The sequence below is a fragment of the Camelus bactrianus genome, chromosome 25 (assembly GCF_048773025.1).
Source record: "Camelus bactrianus isolate YW-2024 breed Bactrian camel chromosome 25, ASM4877302v1, whole genome shotgun sequence".
NCBI lineage: Eukaryota > Metazoa > Chordata > Mammalia > Artiodactyla > Camelidae > Camelus > Camelus bactrianus.
In genome coordinates, this window is record NC_133563.1 from 23,459,694 (window position 1) to 23,478,957 (window position 19,264).

The window sequence follows — 19,264 nt, forward strand, 5'->3', positions numbered from 1 at the left end:
CAAAGTTAGTAATTAATCATATTGTAATATTCAGGAATGACTCGTGTTTGCTTTGACTTAATGTGGCTTGTATTCTTTTGTAAACACAGCCTGTAACTATTCAGAACTGCTAATGATTTTTTTCTTTATACTTTTCTTGAATAGTCATGCCAACATTAGAAAGCCAGATTATTTCATTATAAAGCTCATTATTCTATAAAACAGGCAGTATTTTACACCCTAATTAAGAAATGGGAAGTGCTGTATTTGGATGGTGTTTGATGGGGGCGTTCCAAATATAGGCATTAAAAATCTTTTAAACTATTCAAAGATAAATAGTCTAATAAGGGAAAATAATGTGCAATTGGCTTGTTTTCATTTATGATTAATTTTTTTTTTCTGAACATTTCTTTACCAAATCATTACCACTGTGTAAGACTGCAAAGTTTGAAATGGGTATTTTTGTCAGGGTTGATGTTTAGTCAAAGAGCTAATGTCCAGTAATTTTCAGTCAGTTTATTAGAACAGTGTGTTACAGTTCAAAATAATTTAAAATGCCAGTTAGTCTTAGAATCCAGAAAGTAGTACAGTTAGTAATTTTACCTGTGTTGGGACAGTTTGGATGTACTCCTAATTTATAATGAGAATGGAAGATGTCCGTCCCTTTATGGTTTTGATGAGAATTGCAGTGTTATCAACAATCTCAATGTTAGTTCATTGCAGCTTACTGGCTGGAAAGATAAGCGCACCCTCACATGTAATATTTTATTAGTAGTAAAATAACATTTAATGTTAGTGATTTACTTGAAAATATGTATAGTAAGGCACCTAACATTAATAGAAAAGTGAGAATTTTTTCTGAAGTAACCTTTACTTGCGAACGTAAGTTATTTATACTGTTGTACTTTTGAGAATGAGATAATCTCTTTTAAAGATATGAATTTCTCTGGATACTGGCGCTAATTCCTCTTTGTAGCATGGAGATCACATTGTATTTCCAATGTATTCTCCACAGAGTTGTCTCCTTTTCATTTCAAATGAATTTCACAAAAAATAACAAAGTTATACTTTAATTCTGTGTGAGTCCTCACAGTGTTAAACTATCTTCTGAATTCTCATCACTTTTATTATGAGGAGATAATAAAATAAATAAAGCTTAATACTGTTTCTTTTTTTCATTTCCAAAGCACTTTTCTATGGTATTGTACACAGTTCAGGCCATCAGAGATACCCTTAATAAATGCCTGAGGTAAATATGGTACAATTAGTCTAACTTGCCTTTATACACACGCACGTATGCGTTCACACAAACACGGATGAAATGTATGTATGTAGCCATACATGTGTACACTTTTAATATAGCAATATCCAGTATGTTAATAATTTTCAGTACATATATGTATTTCTTTCTTCTCAGACACCAGTTCAGTAGAAGCTATTTCTTCAAGTCTAGTGGAAACCAATCCTCTGGAGTGGCCAGAAAGGCATGTTCTTCAAAATTTGGAGACTTTTGAAAAAGCTAAACAGAAAATGAGGTAATATTTAAATAGCTCAGTATTTTTTAATGAACTTCTTTTCCTTAATCTTTATATTGTGTTTATGAGATACTAATAGTTTATGGTTTTATTGTAAAAGAAATACATGCTTATTACAGATACATAATACATACATACATACATACATACATACATACATTACAGAGTAGTGTGTCCAGGAAATACTCTTTTTTCCCCTACCTTCTGCTTGTACTTTCTAAGTGTATATAATCACAGCTAGCATTTTAGTGGATGGCTTTCCAGATTATCTTTCATAGACATACACAAATGTATGACTATGCAAGAGAAATCTAAACAATATAGGAATATGTAAAATGGAGTAAAAATACTTCTCTCCTTCGAGTCACTTTAAACTCTTCTTGTTTTATATTCTTGTTCCTTCACTCACCACTGAAATAAGGGGGCTTTATTCCAGGGGCTTCACTGACAGTGGGAGAGGCACACAGTTCTGTATCTTCAGAGAGCAGTTCTTCTGTTTTTAACTTGGAGGTAAAAGCACCAGGATAAGATGTGGTGGGGGAGGGTGGTACTTGAATAGCTGTAGAGTTCTGAAAATGCATCACCTGATTTCTGCCTGTTGCCAGTCTTTGAACCCACATTTAGAGTCCCTGTCTGGCTTTGTGGGATGGGAAGAAGGAGACAGAGTCTACCTTTTTTGTAGGTTTCTCTCTGATTCTTGTTGAGGCTCTTGTTCTAGTTTATCCCTTCTTGAAATTCATTGAACTCTTTGGTCCACTGTTTTTCCTTCTTCCTTTTCTCAACCCTATTATGAACTTAATGTCCAGTACTTCAATACTGTGATTTTAATTTGTTTGCATGGAGAGGTTAATGTGTATGTTTAACCCACCATCTTGAACTAGAAGCTTGTTTGTCATTTAAGTCTAGCCCAAATATCACCTTTCTCTCAAGACTTTCATAACGGCTGCAGCTAAATGTTATCTTCCTTGTTTAAGTGCCCAAAGACTGTGTTATTACTTCTTTCATGAAACTTATCTTATTGTACCTTTCTGCCTCATTCTACATTGGTGTATTTATCTCTTTTCAGTCTCCTCACCTCCTTTCTCCTACTTCAAGTCCTCTCTCTACACAATTGCGAGCAGTGATTATGTGTCTGTAAATTATCATCAGTGAACTCTTTTAGTACCTCACAATGATAATTACAAAGTAAATGCTCAATAAGTACTTGTGGACACATCAAAATATGGGGAGACATTGGATTATTGGTTGAAGACAAGAGTTATGTTGCATATTTTTATAATTTGTTTTGTGTTAGAACAAGTTTTATTGGCGAATAAAGAACCATTATATAGTGAAATTCAGAAGCCATAAGAATTTGGTTTGAGACAAACTGTCACCTGTTGTATGATTTTGTTGCCTCATCTTTAAGAGGGGGTTAAGAATCCCAGTTCTACTTCAGAGTTGTGAAAATTTAATGAGATAATGGATGAAAAAAATATTTTGTAATCTTGAAACGATCAAACAAAATGAAGTGTTGTGGGCATTCTGTTTTTAACCTAAGACATATCTTGGTAGTGTAATTTGTCACAAACTGGGCTTTTAAGCTGCTTTTATATACTTGTGTCGTGAATTCTATATAAGTACAAATTATACATTTCCCCTTTGCATCTAGCCTATAAAACGATTGAGAGTAATATTCATTAAGATTTTGTGAGTTATTATTAGAGAACAGCTAGATAGAAATTAAACTCATAAGGTATTTCCTGCCCTCCTGGAGTATAGAGTTCAGAGAAAATATTTGAGTGTTTTCTTGTTTGACTATTTTTATTAGATTTATATCTTCAATTTAAAAATAAAGGGAATAGATAGGGAACTATATTCAATATCTTGTAATAACCTTTAATGAAAAAGAATATGAAAACAAATATATGTATATATATGTATGACTGGGATATTATGTTGTACACCAGAAATTGACACATTGTAACTGACTATATTTCAATTTAAAAAAAGAGAGAGAGAAAATAAAAATAAAAGGAATAGAAAGAGGAAAGGGGCACTGCCAGTACATTATTGATTTTTAATAGATAGAAATATAATTCTAAAACAATAGTGTCAACATTTTAATTATATAATTATCAGTAAAAATGCTTGGTTTGGGTGATTAAATAATCAGGAAATAGTTGAATTAATGTAAAGTCAGGAAATTAATGATCTATACAGATACTGAAAGATTTTATTTATCCTTTGATGACAGGGCAGTAGCATGATCTGTGATTCAGTGCTTGATAAAACCTTTAGCTTTTTCTGAAACTAAAGTATTTTCCATTTCCTATTTTATAAAACTTTCTGTGAGCTTTTTGGGTTCATCGAGTGACAGAGGAGAGCTGGTACCTAATCCAGAGTCCATCCACTTCTGACTCTTATTTTAAACATCTTGTCACTCTGGTCACTCTATGATGCAGACAGTCGTGTGTTAGTATCTTTATCTGCAAAGTAGAAATAACAATAGTTTTTTAGGCTTGGTATGATTTTCACGTTACCAAGTTCTTATTTTCAAGTGTTAACTTCATTTTGAGATAACACCTCTTCTGTCTTTTTCAAGGAAATTTGTGAGGATTAAGAATATATTGTTTGTAAAGTAGTTTGAAAAGTATAAAGTCCTACGTGTATTTCAGGTATAATAATGGTCCAGTACTTAGTCATAATGTCATAATCATGGCTAGAAGAGACCTTGGAGGAATTCCTGATTACCATCTTGGTTCATTATTGTGCTTCAAGTAAATCTTTCAAGTTCATAGAAAATTGGAACATTCAGTCTCTGCTCTCAAAATTTATAATATTGTGGGGTTTCAGAACATACAAGAGAGTTTAGATTTAAATTTTATTGAATTGATAACTTCATGCTATTAAATAATTAATCATGCCATTATTTATAAAGAACATGATTATGTTTATTTTAGTTAAATAGTGGCATTGTTGACATGGTAACTGCAAGTTTCACTGTGACCTGCCGATTTTTCAAAATACACTTAGATGCTATAAAGATTTTACTTTATTTACTTTCCTAAATGTGTAGTTCTTCAATTTTCTTTGTGTATCTTTCTCATTTCTGCTTATAGCTGCTTTTTCTGACTATGGTAAATTCTAATCCACTTCTAATAAATCTGTGTAATATTATTTTCCCAGAACTGGCTCATTACCTCGTTCATCTGAACAGTTGCTGGGCCACAAGGAGGGTCCGCGGGATTCAGTCACGTTATTGGATGCTAAAGAATTGCTGAAATTCTTTACTTCAGATGGATTACCAGTTGGAGATCTTCAACCTTTACAGATTCAAAAGGGGTAAGTTATAAACTTACAATTTCCAATTAATTTTTTTAAAGAATCATTTTAAAAACACATCGCATCTCATTTCTCCAATTAGTTGATGCCCTGTGCTGCTTAGGCAAAATCTACAGCTTTGATCCCAGTGTTTGTCAGTTGGCTTTAATCCTCACATTTTACCTTGGCATTGGCCAAATGTCCTACTGTTTTATAGTTCTGAATGTAAGGGAAACAGGAGTAATAAATGCAGCCTCAGCGTATTTCCTATAAAAGTCAGCTTCTACTTTGTATACAGATGGCAATACTTTTTAAGAAAAAATTACAATTTGACTTGCAAACATTTTTAAAAGAATATTTGCAAGTCAAATTATATCTCTTTTCTGAATTACTCTCTAGTTTTGATTTTGCCACTGCTTGTCATAACATTGTCAGTTATGCCTAGTAGCAAAAAGGACAGCCTTTCAACTGAAGAGAATGGGAATGAAAATGCTTTCGAAACCATAACATCACCAAGTAAGAACTTGTGTCCACATGAATGATTTACAACTAATTTGACTTCCAAGACAACTTGCATAAGTTACTAGTTAATAAATTTTGGGTATCATTGAACTTGAGTTAATTAATTACAGGTAAAATTGTGACATCAAATACTTGGGAGACTTGAATAATTTGTTTACTGTCCAAATTTCTTTTTAATTGTTAATTCATTATTTTGAAGACCTTCTAAAAGATCTTAAAAAATTAGATCATTTTGATGATTTTACAAAGCTTATTTTGGCAGATATTGAATTTAAGGGTAAGTTTTGGAAAGGATTTATTTGAAGGCAGTTATGTCTGAAAAGTAATGTTAGAGCCTGTTGCCTTCATGTTCCTGTGCACGTTCACTAGAGAGAGATAGGAAACAACTGAAAATGTGAGATTTTTAGTAACTCTGAGTCTTAATGACTTCATGATCTTAATGACATAAAAATTGTGAGATTTTAGAGTAATTTTCCTTTTCTCATAGCTTTGAGAGATTGATAATCTTTTTTGTGGGAATCGAGAAAGGACTATATACACATTTTCATCTATTTAGTTATTGTATTACTGCCCTTCCAAATCATTAAGCATGAACTGGCAGAGTCAGATGGGTTTGCCAAAACTGAATTGTGAAGGTTGTACTTTTTTTGACCACAATGTCTTTGTAGCTGCAGTGTCATAGTGGAGATATAATTAATTCTTTCTGTAGTTTACCAGTGATTTATTTAGGAAAATTTGATATAATTCCGTGGTGTTAGTAAAGAACTGCGTCATTATCAAATATATCTTTTATTAACATTGAGGTTGAGGGATGAGCTTTCACATCAATGAACCAAGAACCTGTGGACTTTTATTAAATGTCTGTCCATGCAAGGAACCACCCAAAATGCAATATTAAGTAGAATTTTAAAACAATTACAATCAATTACAATGTGTCTATCTCTGCTGTACAGCGCAATATTCCAGGCATGCATATACATACATTATTCATTTTCACATTCAAAATGCAGTATTAAATTAAACAAAATACAGGCATGACTCCCATGTATATGCCAAAGAAATGTTAAATTTTGACAAAATATATACTTACTAAAATGTTTCCTTCAGAAACAATAAGGTGTGTGTAAAATTAAACAAAAATAAGTAAAATTGCTGAGAGAGATTAAAAGAAAAAAAGGAAGACAACATGGTAAAAGAAAGAAGTGAAATGCTAGGTACCTAAGTAGTTCTATGTTACAAAAGTATTCACTTTAATAGTCAGTCATTAAAATACTGGGATCATTGCAATTTATTAATGTTACTTTATAGGGAACACTGTAAATGGATGCATTAGAATATAAATTGTGCTTTTTAGGATTCATTAATTTTCATATGTCTTACATTTTAATGTAATCATTTCAAATGCTTATCATAGTACTCTAGATAATTTTCAGTGGCTGATGAACAGTTTTCATTACTAAAACCATAGGAGGGGAAATGTGACAGCAAATTTATTCTTGGTACTCTACTATCTACTTACTTTTCTATATACTATTTGTAAGTCTTCTGAATTCAAGCCCTTGGTATTTCATCCTGCCTATTAACTGTGCAAAGACCACTGTTACATAATTCTCCCATTCCCATCTAACGTGTGCTGAGCTTAGGGAACATGATTCAGTTCATTAGAACAGTGCCTCTCAACTCAGGCAGAAAAAGAGGGCACTTATTAGAGTAACTCTGAGAGCTTAACCTAATTGCAAGGACCTTCTTCTCCCCAAGATTTTGATGTACCCCTGTAGGTCCGGGTGTGGAGGGTAGAGCATGAATATTTTATGTAAGTTCACCACATGACTAGTTCTGACATACCTGCTGATTGAAAACCTACTTCAGAAGAAGAACTGAAGTCAGCAGTTAGTCTTCACATCCTATGATATCTAAAAGGTCACCGACTCTTAAAGTAGGTTTCAAGATGACTACATTCCCAGGCAGAGGAAAATCTGGATCCCCCAAGTGGTGCAGTAGGAAGTAAATACTTTTGTTACTAAAGATTCGAGTTTGACTTTAATTATTCCCCTGCTAAAGAGAATTTAACTAAATGCATAAACATTTCACTACACTAAGAAAAAAAAAGTCCTTCAGGAATAATGCTGTTCTTGAATTTCCACTACAAAGCATGTTATATTCTTGATTTATCCATTTCTCAGAATAATTTTATGAAATAAATAACATCATAACTTCAGAATCTTGAAGCACAGAACATGTAAGTGACAAAACCCATAGTCTTAACCTTACTTGATTTCCTTCTTATGCTTTCTGATGTAATTGAGTTTTTACCCCTTTTGAGATCCACTTATAGAGAAGGAAATCAGATTGCCTTCTTTGGACGGTTTCTTGAACTTTCTCTTTGTCACTAAGTAAACTTTAAATACAAATGAAAAACTTTTTGTTTCAGGGAAAAGACTTTTGTTCTGACACCAGAACTTAGTCCTCGGAAACTTCAGGGTTTACCTTTTGAAAAAGCCTCTGTGTGTCATTATCATGGAATTGAGTAAGTTTTTTATTTTCACTGTACTCTTCTGTGTGTTGTTGACGTAGCTTATCTTATGCTGTAAATTGAGACAGAGAGCCAGAGAAAAAAGTATGTCAAAAAACCTCAAAAAACAAAGCAGCAGTACATACACAAATAATTTTATTATAAAACTAATGTAAGTACAATGTGAGGCTGGACCTAAATAGAAATTCCAAGAAAAAGGCAAGAATATATATGAATTTGATCTGATAGAAGAAGAATTTCAATAAGGGAGAAAAATAAGAATGTTTATTTAGATAGTAGTAAGAACATTGATTAAATATTCACATAAAATAAATCTGTTTGAAATGATTCTTACTTCACACCAAGTATCAAAAAAAAAAAAATCCCTGGTGTATTAAGAATTAAAAGTGAGAAACTGAAAGGAAAGAACTAGCATAAAATGTAGGGGAAAGGGGAAAGTCTATTGTACTAGAAGAAGAAACCAAAAAAGAAAAGAATGATAGATTTGTCCTCATTTTAAGACAGCATTGTCAATCATCAACAGAAACAAGACTAAAAGTAAGGATTAAGCTGAGGAAGATATTTTTTAACATGAATGAGAAAGTAAATTTTATTTGTAATTATGGAATGCTTACAAATCAATAAGAAAATAGGATAAATGCCCCTACGGAAGAGTTGGCGGCATCTTAAACCCTTTGTCTTAAACCCTTTGTTTATCTAGCAGGAAATACATATTGCCATTACACATGAGCAGTTGGTTTCTTCACCAGTCAGCTTTTTGAATATACATTAAGAGTGTAAATCGAAACAACAGTAAGGATCCTTTTCACGCATAAAATCGTGTTGGTGGTAAAGGGACATGAGTAAGCTAACTTGGAGGATAAACTGTTACAGCCTGTCTGGGGGAGCTGCTCAGTATTTTACCAAAAGCTATGCAAATGTTTGTAATATCAGATTGATTAACTTCACTTAATGATAAAATTATTATGGAAGGGTATTTTTCACAGTGTCATTTAAAATAAGAAACTTTAGAAATAACATCTAAGTGTAGGGACTTGGTTAAATAAATTTCAGTACATCCATAAAATAAAATTCTGTGCAGCCACCAGAATGGCTAAAATTAAAGACTGATAAATATGGACAAGGATAGAGGACAATCAGGACTCTTAGACAATGTTGGTGGGAGTATCAAATATGTCCACTTCAGAAAAGGATCTGGCAGGCTCTTATAAAACGAAACAATTCAGACCTTATGGCTTAGCAGTTCCAATACTAGACATTTTCCTAAGAGAAATGAAAACATAATACCACAAATAGACTTGTAAAAGAATGTACAGAGCAGGCTTTTTTTGTAATAACCCTAGGCTGGAAATAGCCTGAGGTGTACCTCAGTAGAACAGATAAATAAACAAGTGTATGTATACAAAGCAATACTACTCAGTAATAACAAGGAGCAACAGTATATTTCTGAGTGTGAAAAAAATAGGTGAAATAAGAATTTGAGGACTTTAAAAAGTAAGACCCCCGTAAGCAAATAAACAAATCTAGCCGTGACTACATTTTCTTACACTGGAGCCATTGAGATCAGGGTGAGGTGCAGGAGGTGAGTGAAGTGAATCCAGAAACATGCTTTTATCAAGACTTGGGTACATAGTGTGAGGCCCTATTCATAATAAACATAGATTGTTTCTACTCGAAAAAAATTCAGGTGAAATTTTAAAGTCAGTATGAACCTGCAAAGAAAGTTCTCTCTTTCGTTGCTGTGAGCCTTGGGAATCCTCGAGCTCATCCTCTCCTTGGACAGAAGGAATATTTGGAAGAATACATGAACTGCTCAAGTGCAAAGCAGTGTCTTAAGGCAAAATGAAATCTATCCACTGTTGGCTTGTTTGTTTTCCACTTATCTATCCTGTCCTGGAGTGTAAGATACCATTGATTGTAAGATGCACTGTTTTCCTTAACAGCAAATGAAACTCTGCTGTCAAACTGTGACAATCAGTTGGCCACACCAGCCTCTTGTTGTTTCGAAATTTCTTTCATCTATGCCAAGAGATGTGGCAGTTTTTCTCGCCTTCATCGATGTTGCTTGGTGTGTGCTAGGCAGTCTCTTGCATATTTTGTAGTTACAGGACGAATAGCTTCATCTTCTTATGGGTATTTTTCTTTCTTTGGGCACATAAAGCATTTGGTTCTTGTTTTGCAAGAAAATACGGAAGTGTAGTCATTTTCCCAGAAGTGAATACTTACTTCACCATTATCAAATATGTACCCTGCTAATCTGCTTCTGTTCCTTTCTTATTTGCAAAGTCACTTTTTGTTTCAATGCCAAATCACAGGAAAATCATTTTGAATACATTTTAAATGGCAATTAAAGTCACCATGCATGGTGCACATAATTCAGTCGAAGACATGACGCTTTGAACAACTGTGATCGAGAGATGTTAAACTGGAACAGAAAAATCTGCATCTTAGACTCAAAATCGTAGAGTAGAAAAAAATATGCATCTGAAGTCAAACTATGGATTGTTTTGCTCTCAAGAATTTCCTGTAGGCTAATCAGGGATTACATTTCCGCTTGCCTAGAACCTTTCCTTATCGTTTATGGTTCTTAATTGTATTCTGGATTCTATCAATTGCCCAAGATAGAAATAGGACTCAGTTGTAATCCTTATGGTTGCTGCTGATCTTTAATGAAATATGTTTTGTTAAGCAACAGACTAGAGAAATGATGTTAGACAGAGAACTGAGAGACTTAGGTTCTAGTCACTGTTCTGCCATCAGTTAACATTCTGGCTTAGGAGCTCAAGTTTTCTCCTCTGTAATTTAACTGTTGGGTTCTATCAGAGGTTTATCCATCCTAGCTACACTTTAGAATCACTAGGTAGCTTTTTAAAAAAATGTCCAAGACTGAGTGTAACCCTAGACCCATTAAATCAGAAACTCTGGGCATGTAGGCCAAACATCAGCATTTTGTAAAAACTCTTCGGGTGGTTCTAATGTTCAGCCCTGGGTTGACTCGAGTGAAGATGATCCTTACACTTACACTTTACATGAGAGATAGTATATGAAATTGGTTAAAGTCAGACTCTGAAGTCAGCAGCCAGGGTCTGAATCCTGGCTGTGCCGTGCATCATCAGCATACCGTGAGACTGCCTGTGGTAGAAAAGAAAACTGCTGATGATGGCAGCATGCTTTTACTGACTGCTTTGCTTGCGTGTTCCAGGCACTGATTCTGAGGGCTTACACGTGCCCACTCAAGGAATCCTCACAACAGCGCTTCGAGATAACTACTGTGAATCTCATTTTGCAGACGAGGCAACAGTAGAATAGATAACATTGAGCAACTTGGCCAAGTTCACACAACTAATCAGTGGTAGAGCCAGATTTAAGTCTAGGGCATCTGGCTCTCTAGTCTGTACTCTTAGAAATCACATATGTGTCACAAGGGAAAGAGAAAGTCTTTCAAACCTCCATCAGGCAATCAGAGGTTGGGGTAATGATACACTCCATGACTGTTGAACTAAAAGCTCATGGAACCAAAGTTCTGACTTTAAGGAACTTCTTAGAATTCTACAAATAAAGAAGACAGATAACAGAAAAAGGTTTTGATGTTTATAGTCCTGCCATCGTATATGTGAAACCATTTGTGTTTCCTTGGTGCAGCTGTAGAAGGGGAGAAAGTGAAGGGTTTTCCAAGGTCACGCATCTCATAGGTGATTTTCCTGATATGCTTATTTGTTGTACATAACAACGTGGGATTTCTTTAAGTCCAGAAGCATTCACTGAGCTAACATCGCATTGATTTCTTGAATCAGATTTAGCTAGAAACCAGAGGCACAGAAAACCAAAATGTTTGAAGGAAAATTTGTCAATCAGTCAATAAGGTGGAAGTGAGCTTCAGAGGGAAAATTCAGAATGTTCTGGGCTGTGTTTGGTGAGCCAGTTTAGAATGCCTTTATACCCTTTTAATCTTTGTGTTGGAAATAAACTTGCCCTTTCTAACGGAAGTCAGCATTTCATGTTGTTATGTATCAGCCATGCTGAGGAATCAGAGGTTGTTAGAGATTTAAAAAGTATTAAAACAGAAACTGTATTATTTTGAAAATAAGCCAGAGGATTAACTTAATCTGTTGCCCAGAAACAGTCAAAGAGGAATCAGATTGTACTTCAAATTTTTTTAATCTTTTGCCATGTCATGTACCAGGCTGGAAAAAACTGAACTTGCGGGGGAAGTTGACCATTCACTCAACCTTCCAACAGTTATTAGGAAGTTTAGTAAGAACTCTTTAAGTAAATGTTTTGCTATTTCCTAATTGGCAGGGAAATGCCCATTGCGGCATGGAGTCTTTGATTTTAATGATCTTCCTCTTGTTTAGATACTGCTTGGATGACCGAAAGGCACTAGAAAGAGATGGGGGATTTTCTGAACTTCAGTCTCGTCTTATTCGTTATGAAACTCAAACTACCTGCACCAGAGAAAGTTTTCCAGTGCCTACTGTGCTGAGCCCTCTTCCATCTCCTGCACTTTTATCAGAGCCTGGAAGTGTCCCTGATGGGGAAGCTTTACAAAGTGAACTCCGGACTGAAGTATCCCGATTAAAAAGGAGACCAAGAGATCTGAATTGCCTTTATCCCCCCAAAAGGTGACATATTAAGTACATAAAAGTAGCATCTTGACAGAAAGCATTTTAGTCCTAGGGTAATTTTTTTAAAATGTTAATCTTTTATATTTTTGAGTGGCTTTCTATATAGATTTTAGATTAATTCTTTCATACCAGGATTATTGTTTGTATTGTGAGCAGTTGATGATTATGCTTATAAGTTATAAAAAGAAATGACTTGGGAGAAAACACATTTTTTTTTGGCTTTGTATGCTAATATACAGTCCATTAGCACAGTGGATTGTAAAGTTTTTAAGCCACAGAACACTGGAGATCTTATCCAGCAGATCAAGCAGCTGAGCTGCTCTGTTGAAGACGGTATTAGGGGTGCACTGTCCTGTTAGCTGTCCTCTCACTATTTCCTACCTGTGTTGCCCCCTTAAACAGTGGGTTCCAGGAGGAACCATTTTAAAACAATATAATTATATATATATAAATACTATAATAGTTTCATGTAAAATACAGCTTTAAAGCCTACATAATAATACATTTAAAATGAAATTTTTCTAGATACTTTATTTGCTAGCTAAATAAAATGTCCAAGTACTTGGATTTATATATCTTTAGAACTTTTGTCAAATTTAGGTCTTTGACATCTAAAACAAACCTTAAATTCTTATTGTATGTGAACCTTTCAAAAAGTATCAACTATCTTAAAGGGAAACTTCAAATTTTTTTTTGAACAGTTAAAAATATTGAAATACTGTTTCCCTGATGTGGAATAACTGAGTTATTTTCATGAGGACTTTATAAATTCATGGTACTTTTTACACCTGATAAAGCTAAAAGGCAAATCCATAAACATTTAAGATATTGTATTTTATAGTAATATTTTTTACTTCTGACTGTGACTAATAGGTATATATTCCAGAAAAGAAAGTACACTGTGGCGTATAGGGTAGCAGAATTGAAGAATATGAGACCCTTTCTTGTAAAAGGAAATTTAAACATTTTAGAAAGATTGAAACAAGAGCCAATTGTATAGTTTTATTTATATTCAGTACTGTTATTTATTTTTCACAGGTAGCTACAGCAAGCATGGTTATTACGGTTTCTTCATCAAAATTATCTTGACAGAAAAGCTTAAGTAGCTAACAGATGAGTGCTGAGTCTGTAAACGGCACCGCCTGGAGTGCCGTCCCTGATGGACATGAGAACTTGTAGCTTGACGGAGAAGGCGACAGCAATATTGCTTGTTGCTTTTCCTATCAGCTCTGATTCTAGAATGTTATTCATTGCCTTCTATGTCCTAGTCACACATTTGAAGAACTAAGGGAGCTACTGTATAATATGATGTTGGTTGCTTATTTAAGGCAGCAGTAGCAAGAAATTTTGTTTGCTTTTCTTGGGTTTATGTGTCAATGATATAGTTGTAACATTTAGGACAGAAAATGGACTTCGTTGTTGATTTACTTGATCTATGTTTATTAATGTTTTTCCCCAAAATAGACTTGCAAAATCTGAAAGTTCAGATTCTCTTCTTTGTCAGACAAGTGGCAACAGTAATCACCATCATCACTCAGTGACATCCAGAAAGCCACGGGCAGAGAAATCATTGTCTGTGACTTGTCCGTCTGTTCCAGTTCTTGGCTCTGAAACTCCCAAAGTCACTACAAAGGCCAGTTCAGGTCAAAAAAAAGTGCACGAATCAAAAATATCAAGGCCAACTAAGGAATCAAGATCACAGAAACATACACGGGTGAAGATTTATTTCCTGACCCTCTTAGTTCTACATGGGAAGACATTTCTTTATTTGATTCATTTTAAATGCTTGTCTAAAAATTTTATGAATGAAACGAAATGATGTCTGTAATTTACTTTAAAATAATTCAATGCAAGAAGGATAATGGGAAAGTGGGTGGGGGTATAAATGGAACAGAATTAGCTACAAATGGATCCTCCTTGAAGCTGGTTGATAGATGTATCGAGATAAGGATTTTTTATGGAGCGGATTTGTTCTTTCTATAATGAGTGAAATTTTCCGTACACACCTATGTATCCCTGCTGTGTGTACCTTTTGCACAGATTTCAATTCAGAACTCGTGAAATGAATTGCTCTCTTAAGATATTCCAGTCCTCTCTTCCTGACAAATTATCTTTAGCAGAGCTGCATGGTTGTGTGAGTCACAGAACTGAACTCTAAAGCTGAAATGATATGTTTGCACTTTTTCCAAGAAATATTAGTCATATGTTATGTTCTATTCAAGATACTGAAAGAAGTAGTTACTGAAACCCTGAAGAAACACAGGATTACGGAGGCTCATGAATGTTTCACTGCATGCAGTCAGCGTCTCTTTGAGATCTCTAAGTTCTATCTGAAGGTACCATGTCTTCTTTACTGATGGCAAAATCGCGGTCATGTTCTAATGTTCCTATTTGACACAAGGTAATTAATGTATAGTGAGTGTTTTTCACACAGGTAGCTTATCACTTGTTGCTAGATTTTTTTAAATGGTGGTAGAAAAATTGAAGTCAAAATATTTCATATTTGACTTGAGTCCTCATATATAGAAAACGACACCTTAACTGGTTCCTCAGTGTTTCTCTAACAAGGTTTTGACTTAGGTTGATAATAAGCTTCAGCTTATTTTATTTAATTACTCAGTTAATTTTAGCGTATAGGGAAGCTACCAGACTGAGTATCAGAACACCCAGTTTCTAATTTTGAACCCATTGTCAGCTAGTTGTAAGACATTGAACAGATCAGCCATTCCGATGACAATTTTGTCAAACTTAGATGGTGTCCAGTTAGCTCCAGTTTTCAGAGTTTCTGACTTGAGTCACAGTTTTATGTGGGTTTTTGGTCAGAACTGCAGATTGACCACACGCATTCAATTCCCTTCCTTTCTAAAATCTCTGAAGAAATCGATATTAAAAAGCCCCAAAGCCAAGAAAAAAGGAAAGGAAAAATGTAGAAGTGTTTTGATACATTGTTGAACAAGAAGCATATGGAAGCTGCTGCAGCCGAGTGAAAGCAGTGACCGCCTCGGGGTTACTGATGAGTCACACTGGGTGTCAGGGAAGGCGGCAGGCAAGGTGCCAGGTGGAGAACAGGGGAGTTAAGTAAAGATCCACTGAGTGAACTGGGGAACCTTCGACTTGCTCTGCATGTCTTCCTCCCACAATGTGAACTACGTGTGGGTGTATTACACATAGTTGTCCCCCCCACCTCGGTGACAGTGCAGGAGAATCAGAAGCCACAGTGAAAAGGCCACCTGGCCCCTTAATTACCCAACTCTATAAAGCTATCAATGAACAAACTCTACAGCCAGTAAGATTTTTAGTACCTCATTTTAAAATACGACGTGACAGCCAAGAATTAGCAGACTTTTTAGGAAGGATCTAACACAACAGATGCCAAAACAGAAAAGAACAAGGGGAACTCTGAAAAAGCAGAAAGCTAAAGTAAACTTCATTAAACTGTATTGTCTCAGAAAGATCATTGCACGCACAAAACTGGAACGGGATGCTGTTTTCAAAAACTATAGAACATGAAAGGTACTTGAAATTAAAAGTATGATAAAATCAATTCAACAGAATGCTGAACATTTGAGATTAAGAAATTTACTAGAAATTAGTATTAATGACAGAAACGTTAAACATAGGATTAAAAATGAGAGGATTAATCCAAAAAAATCCACTATGCTAAAAACAAGTTTCAAAAACAGAAAATAGAGGAGAGAATACTATCAAAAATGTAACAGCAAGTGATAGTTCTACGAGCCACGTCATTGTGGGATGTCACATCTCCTGGGTACAGAGAACATCTCCTCAGAACTTCCCAGCAGAGAAAGTAGTTCACGTATAAAGAATCAAGAATAAGACCAGCGCTGGACTTCTCTATAGTAACGCTGTGGCCAGAAGACCCTAGACAGTGTCTTCAAGCTCTGAGTGAACGTGATTTACCTAGGATTTTATGGCCAGTCTCGAATTCAGTCAGGTATGGAGATTCAGTAAAGATGCTTTCAGATGTGGAAGGTCTGAAAAAATCTGTCATTCGTGTACCCTTTTGAAGACTCTGTAGAAGATGAAGTTCAGTAGAGTAAGGGACTGAAGCAAGAAATAAAAGAAAAACTAACCTAGATGAGGGGGAGATGAGTCCCAGCTGGACCGGGCCGAGGGGGCAGGTGGGCCAGACTGGAGCAGGCTGTGGCAGAAGGAGCTCCAGTTAATGGAAAAAAAACAAGTTAAAAATACAAAAGCAAAAACAAAAAGCTGAAGTGAGAGATTACCTAGTTTACTTGAGTTTGAAAAACTTTGCTGTGCATTTAATCAATCTTCTACAGTTTACAGAATTATATAATGGGAAACTAAGCAAATGGAGTTCAATTACAGGATAAACAAGACATTAAATGAAAGAAATCGTAACTGTAATACATAACTTAGCTCAGGACTGAACTCTATTTGCTTAGGTGGAATAATGCAAGCAGTGACTATTTAATAAGCAAAAAACTGGTGCTGCTGCCATAGAGAGGAAGAGAAGGGAGGATTCAGAGACCTGAATCCATGATAAGAGCAGTCACTGTCTGTAAGTGTTAAATTACAAAGTAGCAGGATAAGAATATTATTTAGAACCACGAAGGTCTGAATAAAACAGCTAAAAGAATTGAAAGTGACTACTTCAGTGGAGCATAACTTGGAAGTACAGCAAAGGACTGCTTTTTTTTTTTTAACACATCGTTGGATTTTTAAAGTTTTATAATTTGATATAGTCATTAACTTTTTAAGGCAGAGAGTTCAGTTTTACTTCTTGTGTCATTCCCTCTTTGAGAAATAGCCAAAAAGAAGAGAGAGAAAATTGGTATTTTATCTGAAAAATACATATAAACTGTACAATCATTTCATAAGTAGTGAAGCGTTAGTGGCTACTCACAGTTGAGGATGGGGCTTGGGTTTGGTCAGCGCTATTGGGAATGTGAGATTAGAGAGACATGGGTTTATGTATAAATGTACATATTTTGTTAGAGTAATTTGATATTTCAGGATGGAAGCAAAATATAATCTACTTAATTTTTTTTTGTAGTATTTCCATCTTCACATTGATACTTATAGAATGATTTCGGATCATCTCAAGTTTATTTAATAATGACTTTTTCACTGTAATTTAATGTACAAATTTAAAAATGCTGTATTTTGTTATGTTTAGGATCTTAAAACTTCAAGGGGCCTATTCGAAGAAATGAAGAAAACAGCAAACAACAATGTTGTTCAGGTAAATAAATTATTCCCAAGAAACTACATTCAGTTAAATTACTGTTTTATTTCAGGCTAGCTGTAATGCTGTAATATATGCAGTAAATTACTGAGTGGTCTTTTCAACTCTGTCCCTGTGACTACTCTTTAAGGTAGTTAATAATAGACTTATGCAAGCAGAGTATTTAGTATTATTTAAGAGATTTCTCTGTTAACAAAAGAGCTTCTAAAATGATATTAAGAAAGAAAGAAAAAAAGAAATCCAAAAGGCTGGAAAAATTAATCCATTTTGATTAGTTGTTTTCCAAACTTGGTTTAATTTCTTTCTATTGAAAACATGTTTTCAAGTGGAGGTAAGGAAATAGAGCAGAATCTTCATTTTGTCCAATGAGACCAGTATTGTATTCTGTAGTGGAGGTTCAGAAAAGTGTTCTTAGCAAGAAAATAAATGGGGGGGGGGTGTTCCACTTAAAAATTTGTAATCTAATATGTAATATGTTTACACATATGCAAAGAAACAGTTAAAAACAATTATGAAAAAGAACATCCTTGTGATCCCTATTTAGGCTGGGAAATAAAACATTTCAGGCTTTCTTTTTTTTTTAATTGAAGTATAGTTGATGTACAATATTCTATAAGTTATGGGTGTACAACATAGTGATTTACAATTTTTAAAGGTTAGACTCCATGTATAGTTATAAAATATTGGCGAGGTCCCGTGTTGTATAATATATCTTTGTAGCTTATTTTATACCTAATAGTTTGTACCTCTTAATCCCTTACTCTTGTATTACCCTTTCCCCTTTTCCTCTCCCCACTGGTAACTACTAGTAAAATGTATTTTTAAGATAATATGTATTTTAAGATTTTGACTTTTTTTTTTGTTTTAAATTTTCTACCATATTCTTTTGAAGTTTTAATAATGTCTTTTTCTATTGCTTATGTTTTCAATAGAAATGTACCATAATCATATTTTTTCTTCCCTTAGGTGATTGAATGGGTATTAGAAAAGACAAGCAAGAAATAACACAGGATCATTCTCTTTGGATAATTATAAATTGGACAAAGCTATTATTTATTACTTCCTTCCTTAGTTTGAAAATCACAAATTTCAAACTTTATTCAAAGGATAGGTGTTACATCTTTAAAGAATTTTATAAATATCCTATATTTATATAGTTTTGAGGATAGGCGGTTAATGTATTTTTAATTGTGTACTTATTTTATAGTTCTACTATATTTTAATTTTTAAAGTTAACATTTTTCTATATGTTTTAAAAATTTTACTCTTGGTTATTTAATTATTCCAATAAATAGAAAAAGATATTTCTTTACTTCTTGGTAAATGTCTTTGTTGTTAAGCATATTTAAATTACGAAGTCTTAAGTAAGACATTGCCAATGGCTTTTCTCATATGTTGGGCCAGCATGATTGGCCCCTGATTTAGAAAATATTGGCCAAAAAATTCACACAATTGGCCATGTTCCTTTACCCCTGCCCTGGAGCCGCTGCTGTTGGAGCTATTAATGTTTATTTGGGATCAAAATTGAAGAAAGAGC

General features: G+C 34.3%; 1 protein-coding gene across 2 annotated transcripts in view; it reads left to right on the forward strand.

The window, feature by feature from the left end:
* MTBP (MDM2 binding protein) overlaps nt 1–19,039 on the forward strand; it is a 57,031-nt gene extending 37,992 nt beyond the window's left edge. The window contains exons 15-22 of one of the 2 annotated variants that reach the window (XM_010972599.3): nt 1,397–1,514; nt 4,683–4,838; nt 7,771–7,866; nt 12,228–12,494; nt 13,962–14,211; nt 14,720–14,833; nt 17,659–17,724; nt 18,694–19,039. In XM_010972599.3, coding sequence (XP_010970901.2) covers nt 1,397–1,514; nt 4,683–4,838; nt 7,771–7,866; nt 12,228–12,494; nt 13,962–14,211; nt 14,720–14,833; nt 17,659–17,724; nt 18,694–18,732 — 1,106 coding nt within the window. In that variant the 3' untranslated portion in view covers nt 18,733–19,039. The remainder of the gene's footprint in view (nt 1–1,396; nt 1,515–4,682; nt 4,839–7,770; nt 7,867–12,227; nt 12,495–13,961; nt 14,212–14,719; nt 14,834–17,658; nt 17,725–18,693) is intronic. The other variant, XM_074352995.1, reaches the window with a different exon arrangement.
* Nucleotides 19,040–19,264: the final 225 nt, after the last annotated feature.